The sequence below is a fragment of the Sorex araneus genome, chromosome 6, assembly GCF_027595985.1.
Source record: "Sorex araneus isolate mSorAra2 chromosome 6, mSorAra2.pri, whole genome shotgun sequence".
NCBI classification, from domain to species: domain Eukaryota; kingdom Metazoa; phylum Chordata; class Mammalia; order Eulipotyphla; family Soricidae; genus Sorex; species Sorex araneus.
In genome coordinates this window covers 104,349,672-104,360,609 of record NC_073307.1, presented here as the reverse complement: position 1 = coordinate 104,360,609, position 10,938 = coordinate 104,349,672, and the positions used below count along the sequence as shown (strand labels likewise).

At 35.0% G+C, this 10,938-nt stretch overlaps 2 protein-coding genes across 2 annotated transcripts; one reads left to right on the top strand and one right to left on the bottom strand.

Annotated features, from left to right (window-relative positions):
* LOC101557012 (olfactory receptor 52E2-like) lies at window positions 1–948 on the top strand. The gene has a single exon (XM_004618318.2). The coding sequence runs from the start codon at window positions 1–3 to the stop codon at window positions 946–948; it is 948 nt and encodes a 315-aa protein (XP_004618375.2).
* Window positions 949–9,482: 8,534 nt separating this feature from the next.
* Window positions 9,483–10,421, bottom strand: LOC101554514 (olfactory receptor 52E4-like). The gene has a single exon (XM_004618237.1). The coding sequence runs from the start codon at window positions 10,419–10,421 to the stop codon at window positions 9,483–9,485; it is 939 nt and encodes a 312-aa protein (XP_004618294.1).
* Between the last annotated feature and the right edge of the window lie 517 nt (window positions 10,422–10,938).

The following is a 10,938-nucleotide window of genomic DNA, read 5'->3' as shown; positions in this document are numbered from 1 at the left end:
ATGTTTGGCTTTAACTATACTGTATTCACCAACCCCAGTACCTTTATCTTGGTGGGTGTACCTGGTCTAGAAGATTTACACATTTGGATATCGATCCCTTTCAGCCTAATGTATGTTGTTGCCCTTATGGGAAACATACTCATCCTTTTTATCATCAAAACTGAGACTGTTCTCCATGAACCCATGTTCTATTTTCTTTCCATGTTGGCTGTTACAGACCTCATCTTATCCACTTCCACTCTTCCCAAGATGTTGGGTATATTCTGGTTCAGCTCTCACGAAATCAACTTCCATGCCTGCCTCACTCAGATGTTTTTCATCCACGCCTTCTCTGCAGTGGAGTCAGGGCTTCTGGTGGCCATGGCCCTTGACCGGTATGTGGCAATTTGCAATCCTCTGAGACACACTTCTATTCTTACAAATTCTGTGGTGATTCAGATTGGCTTAGTGGCACTTCTACGTGGGTTAGTGCTAATGACACCACATCCCTTCTTGGTTGGGATGTGGCCGTATTGCCGTACGAATGTAGTTTCCCACACATACTGTGAGCACATGGCTGTGGTGAAACTGGCATGTGCTGACGTCACTATCAATAGTTTTTACAGTTTGGCGGTCATCATGTTTATTGTTGGAACGGATGTAACATGCATCTCTTTGTCTTATGTACATATATTCCGTGCTGTATTTGCTCTCCCGTCTAAAGATGCCAGATTGAAGACCCTCAGCACTTGTGGATCCCATGTTTGTGTCATCCTCACCTTCTATATCCCTGCTCTTTTCTCCTTCCTCACCCATCGTTTCAGCAGGCAGATACCACGTCACACCCATATCCTGCTGGCGAACATGTACTTATTAGTGCCTCCTATGTTGAATCCTATCATCTATGGAGTGAGAACTAAACAGATTCGGGAATGTGTTTTACAATTATTTATCGCTAAAAACAACTGAGAACTCTGCCTCCCTCTTTCTTTTTAACTATAACTATTCTCTTACAATTCTATGGTATTAAATTCTAAGATTCTAGAATCAGCAAACCAGAATTTGAATTTCATTTATGTCTCTTACTGCTTTCATTAAATGGAAGTTGTATACTATTTTTCTAACCGGAGAATATGTAAAACATGTGTAGCAATGATGTTAATATTAAGGTAATTACCTCAGATTGGCACCATTTCTAGGATATTTAAGTGCACTGCAATGTTGATATTATTTGAGTTTCAATTGTTTCTTTTAGTTTTTTTTCTCCGTGTTTCATAATGGATTATTTTATAAGATTAACCAAAAAATAACGCAAGGAAAAATATATTTCTTATTGGCCTTTTTAATGGAATATTGTAATAGTAATTAAGAACAATTTTTATTCTCACCCCATAGGAACTTGGTAAGAAGTGGGGAAAAGGTAAAAAAATTATCTGGTCAGTCACATGACTTTCACTTTGTAAGTAATGAGGAACATGAATTTTAGAACTGCCTTTGAAAATAAACATGTACTGTGAATTGATTCTTCATATTGCAGATAAAATCTTAAATATCATTCAAACTTGTAGAAGGTGAAGAAAAATTATGTCCTAAACTGAGAAAGTTAAATAAAACATTGATTTTAACAATTATCTACAATTTATTAAACATTCACCGGATCTGGAAAGAAAAGATATTGCAGTAAACTAACAGCAAAATTGCTTATTTTATTTTAATAAGTATTGTTATAGTAGACCTTTTACTAATATTTAGTGCTATATATTTAAGTTCAATCTGTACTTCATCCCAAGCCATGTTATTACTGATTTTTTCTTTCTTTTCCATTTTGACAACAAAATAATTATAATTGTATTTAATATAGCTATGGTTTGGATATATTTCATTTCAAATCTATTGTTTTTTTCCAACTAATTTGAAGTTGTGTACTTAATGGCATCTGAACTTATTGTCACTGTCACTGTCATCCCATTGCTCATCAATTTGCTTGAGTGGGCACCAGTAACGTCTCCATTGTGAGATTTGTTGTTACTGTGTTTTTCATATTGGATAAGCCACAGGTAGCTTTCCGGGCTCTGCCATGTAGGATCTGAATTTATACAGTTACTAATCCTTAGAGAATCCACTATCCCATCCTTGTATAGTGCTAATACTTATCCTTGACCCTATGCCTAAATAAGAATTATACTTTTGTCATGTAAATTAAGTACCAGGAGCCTCTTGTAAATACTGTTTTCTTGGTATATATTTTCCATCTTTTTAAGATACTCTATTATTTATCACTGTAGCACTGTCATCCCATTGTTCATGGATTTGCTCAAGCAGGCACCAGTAACATCTCCATTGTGAGACTTGTTACTTTTTTTGGCATATCAAATATGCCACAGGGAGTTTGCCAGGCTCTGTTGTGCAGGCAGGATACTCTTGGTAGCTTGCCGGGCTCTCTGAGGGGGATGAGGAATCGAACCTGGGTTGGCCATGTGCAAGGCAAATGCCCTACCTGCTATGCTATCGCTCCAGGATCTATTATTTATATTCAAAGTAATTTTATGTAGTAGTTAATGTATGTTTGCTTTTTATCCTGCATTATCTCATTCCCTATTTTTATTTGATAACTTTAGGGGGTCAGAGAGATAGTAAGTACCATGGGTAAGGCATGGGTAAGGACAGCCTAGATTCAATCCCTGGCAGCAATCCCTCTATAGTTCCCAGAGTCCCACCAGGAGTAATCTCCAAGTGAAGAGTCAAGAGTAAGTCCTGAGCACAGCTGGATGTGTCTCCAAAACTAAAAATAAAATAAAATAAAATAAAAACGTAGTATTTTTAAACTAATTCCACTTAATATAATCAATATGTAGATGAACTTCAGAATAACATTTTGATATTTGTTTTCCATAAATTTTATTTGTCACAGCTTTTCTTATCTCTCTTTGCACTGCCAATTTTTTGATTAAAATAACTTTAGCATTGAATTTTATTTTATTTACCAATTTAGCTCTCTCTCTCTATATATATATATATGTATATATATATATATATTTAGGTCATGCTCTACAGCAGCATTTCTCATCTAACAGTCCTATGGTCAGGGAATTTCAAGGTAGCCACAGATGAAAATTGCATTAATGGGAGGAGGGACACGACTAGGCTATGGAGCGGGGACAACTCACAGCATGGAGTGGACAATAAGGAAATTAAATAAGAAAGGGGTCATGGTTGGGAGAGGTTGAGCAATACTACTCCAAAGTATGGTTTTCCAACTGTACCACTATTATGATATTCAGACAAATTGAGATTTGCTGAAAAGGCTAAATAGGGTCTACAGGAGGTTTGGCAGCAACTTGATTGGTTCCTACTGAATATTGATAACAGACAGTAATAGGAATTGTCAAATAGCCTATTGGGTGTAAAATTGCATATGTCTAATCTGAGTAAAATTGTGGGCAGTGCTGTAGATAAAAGTGTACATATGTATATGTATATATGTATATCTATGTGCATAACATATATATATATACATACAAGATTTTGCCTTTCACAATCAACTTAGACTTTAGAATAATATTATACCTTTTTAAGGAAAATATCAGAATTTCACAATTACTGAATATTATGTGAGCCCCTGAATATTACATTGTCAGTTGTATATCTGCATGCATAAAAACAAAAAATCTGCTACAACATTTGATTTTATGTTCTTAATAATTTAAATACCTTGGGAAAATGAGCCTAAAATTGAAACAAGCAATTGTAATCTCTGCTATTGTTCCTTCACTAGTGATATTCTGATTTTTTTCTCATGTATAACTTTTCTTCAACAAAAACTAATATGGCAGAATTTTATTTTCAGAAGGCTTGCTGGTTACAAATTCAAGATCTTACCATCCAGGACACACTTACACTTTTGAAATAAGTTTTTTTTATAAAAATTATTTATTCATTTTAAATAAATTTAATACATTAAAATATCATTCCCTTAATTTTTACCTTTACTCATTCTCATGATAATTTTTTTAATTATTCTAATTATTATTAATATGCACTATACTATAGTATTGCATACTATAGGTGTGTATATAGGTGTATATAGCATGATATTTAATTCTGACATCAACAGCTTTTCTTTCACTATTATTTTATATGCTATTTTATATGCTATTTAATTGAACTCAATTTAAATTTTTAGGAATAGATATATGTCTTATTATACGTCTCATGTGTTTGGGATACACTGTTTCTCACAACTCAAGGAAAATATGAGAAAGAGCCACTTTCATCTATGCTCATTACACTAACGTTGATAACACCATTTAAGCATCACTGTATCTTACAAACAAATAAAACTATTGCAGAGAAATCCAAGGGATATAGGTAAGTATATAAGTATATAAAGATTCTATGTTTATCCACAAACAGTACACACAATGGTACAAATCTCTGAAGCTGTATCTTTTTGTAAACTTGAAAACATCTTAATATTATTTTTTCAAAGATATTTCTCTACTCAATATTATATTTTTAAATTTCATTATTTTGTTTTTTGGGTCACACCTGGTGGAGCTCAAGGATTACTCCTGGCTCTGCACTCAGGGATCACTCCTGGTGGTACTCAGAGGACCATATGTGGCACCAGGGATCAAACTCCTGGGCATTTGTACTTGTTATTATTTTATGCTCCTCATATTACAGTTACATTAAAATTAGAAATTTTTATGTGATTTCCACATATCCAAGGTTCTATGAATCTTTATAAAAATGTTTAAATTTTTTAAAAAATTTTTTGTTCTTCAGATTGTATGTGCTTTTTTTTTTGTTTTTTGTTTTTGAGTCACACCTGGCAATGCACAGGGGTCACTCCTGGCTCTGCACTCAGGAATTACCCCTGGCGGTGCTCAGGGGACCATATGGGATGCTGGAAATTGAACCTGGGTCGGCCGCGGGCAAGGCAAATGCCCTACCCACTGTGCTGTCGCTCCCGCCCCTGTGCTTTTTTTTTTTTTATTGAGGCACCATCACAAACAAAGTTATTCATAGTAGAGTTTCAAGACTACAATGTTCCAACACCGATCCACCACCAGTTTAAATTTCTTTACACCAATATTCTCTGATTTTCTACCTTAAACATAAAGCCCACCCAAGCCTGTTTTTTAGGCACAGACATTTTTTAAATTTGGTAAAGTTGTCTCTTTTGCCACTATTTAGATTCTGCCATTGATTCATCAAATGAATTTCATATAAGACAAAGTTGTAAAATTACGTTTGTCTTCTTTTTTTACTTTCTATTTCTTTATTAATGACTTCTATTTTTCACACATTTCAAGAATGTTCACTCCCAAGTAATGTGCTTGCTTGTTTTTATTTTGTATTTTGTTGTCAGCATTTAAATTTTGATCCTGTTTATATCATTTGTTGTATCTTGCAATTCTTTTTCTGTTTTGCCACATGATTAATTTTATTAGGTTCAGACCACAAATTTTGCTTCCTGTGGTAGTTGTAAAGAAAACTTTGAGTCTGACCAATGGTTATGTCACTTATTTTGAAATATTGAGATAGTTTATGTTGTAGTTGAATTTTCAATTATTTTGCTTAGTCTTCTTAAGTTTATTCTGTTGTATATTATAATAGTTGGCTAAAAACAGGTTTAAAATTTGTGTCCATTAATATAAAGATAGGTTTATATTTGTGTCCATTAATATTGTGCCTAGAAGAATATTAATTCCAATAACCATCTCATCTAAAGCTTTACCACTTAATACTTTTCTTGACTTTGTATAAATAAGGGCAGAAAGATCAAACTCTTTTGGAGTTTTGGTTGATTGTTATTCTGTACTGGATCATAACCATCAATCAAGTCTAATAGAAAACAAGAAGGGTATTTCTGTTTGGTTTTTTTTCCACCAAATAGTGACCTTTCTCTGATATTCTGGCTTGTAAAATATGGAGAACGTCTTGCATTGCTTCTTGATTGCAAAAACTGTTTCTTGCAATCTAATCAATGAAAGAAAAGAATATAGGAAGAATCATAATGAGATTCTATATGATACAAGTATTCTTCAAATTTAAATTTGCTATTTCAACTTGTTTTGGTTATAATCTATAGGAGAGGTTGACTATAGGAGACTCATTATAGTTTGGCGATATTAGACTACGTTATTCATTTAAAATTTTGTCCAAAAATATTGTCTAACAGTTGGAGTCAATACTACTGGGAAAAGTTAATGGAAGAGGACTGAGAGGGTATTGATTACATGGCAAAAAAACCATATTTTAAATTAGGATTCTTAGGAAAAGTATCATTTTATTAATGATATGTGAATAAATATTTGAGGATAACAAAGGACATAACAAAGTAATCTCTGAAAACTATTTTAAGCAGAGGAAGTTATGCTAAGGAGAGAATAATAAGAGAAAATACTTAAAGGCTCTGTCATGTAAGAGAACCAGGCAATTCTAATGTCTTTGTTTTAAGAGTAAGAATGCGACAATTCTTGGAGGAGTATTTAAAAATATCTTCAAAACTTTATTCATATCTAGTATACAGCAATGTGAACACTTTTTAAAGGTAAAATTTAAAATAGTTTGATATATATTACTATCACTGTCACTGTCATCCCCTTGCTCATCGATTTGCTCAAGCGGGCACCAGTAACGTCTCCATTGTGAGACTTGTTACTGTTTTTGGCATATCGATTACACCACAGGGAGCTTGCCAGGCTCTGCCATGTGGGCGAGATACTCTCAGTACCTTGCCTAGCTCTCCAAAAGGGGCAGAGGAATCGAACCCGGGTCTTCCGCGTGGAAGGCAAACTCCCTACCCGCTGGGCTATCAACTGTGAAAATTGTCATTGTAAGACACATAATATTTCATATATGTTGCTTCAATAAATTTTTTATTCTTTTTTCTGTAATATACCCTGTTTCCAAGGCTTCATCAACAAGATTTTGCCCAGAGAAATTGTATAGATGCAATAATACAGTATAATTCCTATCTTCTGGTTTATTTGTCTCTTACTGAGTATATTAAGATTCATCTGCATATGGTATACACTAGGCAGTTTAGTTAGAATATGGAATAAGTATTATGTGGAAATCATGTGGAAATGTTTGTTTATCAAATAATTTTGATGAGTATTTTTTGTTCACAGCTAAAATAAAATATTTTTGTTTACAGCTGGAGCAATAGCATAGTGGTAGGGTGTTTGCCTTGCATGCAACAGACCCGAGTTCAATTTCTCTGCCCCTCTCAGAGAGTCCAGCAAGCTACCGGGAGAATCTCGCCCACATGGCAGAGCCTGGCAAGCTACCCATGGCGTATTCAACATGCCAAAAACAGTAACAAACAAGTCTCACAATGGAGACGTTACTGGTGCCCACTCAAGCAAATCGATGAGCAACGGGATGACAGTGACAGTGATAGCTAAATTATTGTGTACAAAAATATTCCATGATCATAAACCTGCATAATTAAACTGATATAGTAGTAATAAGAAATTGATGGTAATGTTCCAGGACACAGGTGAATGTACATGATCAATCACTTTCTATAAGGCAATGGAAAAGTGGATCTTGATATCAAATGTAATGCAGTTTATTCTAGAAACTGAAGATGACCAAATATGATTTTTTAAGTGTGTACAATGTTTTAAGAAAACTATAAAACTTCATGAAGAAAATTATCAAAGAAATGAATAAATTATCACCTGCTCACAGATTAGAAGAGTGTAGAGTTGAGGTGTTAGATACACCAAATATAATGCATAAATTTACTATAATCCAAATGAAGATCCCAGAAGGAAATTATAAATTTATTTATAAAACTAATTTTAATTAGTTTGCATATAAAAGAAAATATTTTAAATAGTTAAAAAATAAGATGATGAAAGTTTTAGAAGATACAACTTCAAGACTTACTAAAAATAAGACATTGTCAATAAGACATTGTGTTACTGGAAAAAGAGCAGATACATTGGTACACATTAATGGGCTGCTCAATACTGAAAGTCAGATCATGTACATTGTGACAATTATTTGCCAAAATGGCTTCATCAATTATAACAAAAAAATCACTCTTTAAAGGGATGTTGAGAACATGAGGAACTCTTTGGAGAGTTCAAGAGGTTAAGAAAGAACTTCTATAGTTTCCACTTTAAAACTGCTATGAATAAACAAATAAATAGCTTTGCAATATGGACCTCACAATAGTTTGCTGAATATGATGATTATTTAAATATGGTGAACACTTACATTTTTAATTGTCAATAGCATTGAGGATGTTTCATATGTCAATTTTAATCTATATAATTTGATTAAGAGCTCATTAAGATGTATTATCCACTTCTACTAAATTATTGGTATCCATTTTTCTCATATATATATGATATATATGCTTAGTATAATATTTTTATTGACAATTTGTTCATGAAGTGTATAATGTGTACATATTTTCCTCTTGATAGCAGTTTTTGTTACTAAGTTCATGAGGGAATTAGATAACTAATTTAAAATTTATGAATGTCTGTCTATGGCATTGGTTTAATTATTAAGTTGGCAACTTAGAATGATTTTAATTTTTTCAAAGATAAATTGAGTAATATTACAGATTGCAATAATCATCTGAATAAAATTAAAAATATCACCTAACTAAAATAGTATTGATTATACTATGTAAAAGATAGATTCAAAATATTGGTGCATGGACCAATTTGTGTAAAATTCTATTCCACCAGAATTTTCCATTGTGAATTTTTAAATTTTATTTATTTATATTTGGGTGGGGGGCAGGAGCGATAGCACAGCGGGTAGGGCATTTGTCTTGCACATGGCAAACCCAGGTTTGATTCTTCTATCCCTGTCCCTCTCGGAGAGCCCAGCAAGCTACCAAAAGTATCCCGCCCACACTGCAGAGGCTGGCAAGCTACCCATGGTGTATTCAATATGCCAAAAACAGTAACAACAAGTCTCACAATGGAGATGTTACAAGTGCCCACTAGAGCAAATTGATGAGCAATGGGATGACAGTGCTACAGTGCTATATTCGGGGAGCTTACACCAAAGTGTTTACACCTAGCTCTACCCTCTGATCATTTCTGGCAGTATTCATGGAACCATAGGAAGTGCTGAAGATTAAACCTGAGTCAAGTATGTGCTAAGCAAACACCCTACCTGTTATATTATTACTTTAGTCCTCAGAATCTTTCTTTTTATCAAACTGTACATACTTTTATGGTTGAGATAGAGAACATCCTGTCCCTACACATTTATAAATACATTGCATCTTTTACTTAGTTCTACAAACTTCTGCCATCTTCAGTAACAACAGGCAGTATACCTGAGAGCTAAGGAGAAAGTTCCATAAATGAATCCTTGAATGTGATTTTAGGAGTGTCTATCAGAGGCTGAAGATATAACTAACTGAGTTTTATGTAACCTTAGCTTTGGACACATCAAGAGATATAAAAGCCAATGTTTATCCTTACAAATGGTATAGACTACTGGATACATTTAGATCACTCTTTTTTAATAAATATTCTCACAACTCGATCCCTGATTTGCTTTGTCCGAACCCCATAAATGACTGGGTTTAAAGATGGAGGGACAACCACATATAAATTGGCAAGAAGGATATGGATGTAGCGAGGAACATTTTTACCAAACCGGTGAGTCATAAAGGAGAAAAATGCAGGTGTGTAAAAAGCTAAAATAACACAGACATGTGAACCACACGTGCTAAGTGCTTTGAGTCTGGCATCTCTAGAAGGAAGTCGGAACACAGCTCGAAGTATCTGAACATAAGAAAGGGCAATAAGGATTAAGTCAAAGATGAGCGCAGCAATGGTAAATAAACCATAGATGATGTTGACTCTTATGTTAGCACAGGCAAGCCGGGCGATTCCCATATGTTCACAGTAGGTATGTGGTATAATGTAGTGTCCACAGAAAGGCAGTCGTTTAAGAAGAGGGCAGAAGGGAATAACAAGAAGCACCGGTCTCCCTACTACAAAAGAGGCCATGAGGGCTACCACTTTGTTGGTGAGAATAGTGGTATATCTCAGTGGGTAACAGATGGCAACAAAGCGGTCAATTGCCATGGCCAGGAGTACAACAGATTCCATACCCGTGTAGGTGTGGATAAAAAACATTTGGATGAGGCAGCCTTCAAAGCTGATCTCCCTAAGGTTGAACCAGAATATGCCGAGCATCTTGGGGATGGTCGAAGTAGAGAGGCCTAGATCGATAAAAGAAAGAAGAGCCAGAAAATAGAACATGGGTTGATGAAGACTTTGTTCCGTCTTGATCACGAACATAATTGTGATATTCCCCACAAAGGCTACTAAGTAAACAACAAAGAAAGGGAATGCAATCCAGACATGGAAATCTTCCAGACCAGGTATGCCCAGCAGGAGGAATGCAGAGGGATATGAGCTAGTGTCATTGACAGAAGACATCCTGGTGGAGACGTTTATAAAACAATGAGTTCTTCAGTATTTCTGGGGAGACATAAGGGAATATACGGCAGGTGAATCACTACATATTTATATATGCATACACATATATAGGAATGGCTAGTAAAGTCTTACAAACATAATAGAAGTGAATTTCAAAAACATTAGCACTGTAGCACTGTCTTCCTATTGGTTTTTTTTTTTTTTTTTTGCTTTTTGGGTCACACCCAGCGATGCTCAGTGGTTACTCCTGGCTTTGCACTCAGGAATTACTCCTGGCGGTGCATGGGGAACCATATGGGATGCCGGGGATCAAACCCGGGTCGGCCGCGTGCAAGGCAAACGCCCTACCCGCTGTGCTATCGCTCAGGCCCCTGTCTTCCTATTGTTCATAGATTTGCTCGAGCAGGCACCAGTAGCATCTCCATCGTGAGACCTGTTGTTACTGTTTTTGGCATATGAAATATGCCATAGGTAGCTTGCCAGGCTCTGCTGTGTGGGTAAGATACTCTCGGTAGCT

Coding starts and splice junctions, on each gene's coding strand:
- LOC101554514 (XM_004618237.1), bottom strand. CDS start 10,421: ATGTCTTCTGTCAATGACACTAGCTCATATCCCTCTGCATTCCTCCTG.
- LOC101557012 (XM_004618318.2), top strand. CDS start 1: ATGTTTGGCTTTAACTATACTGTATTCACCAACCCCAGTACCTTTATC.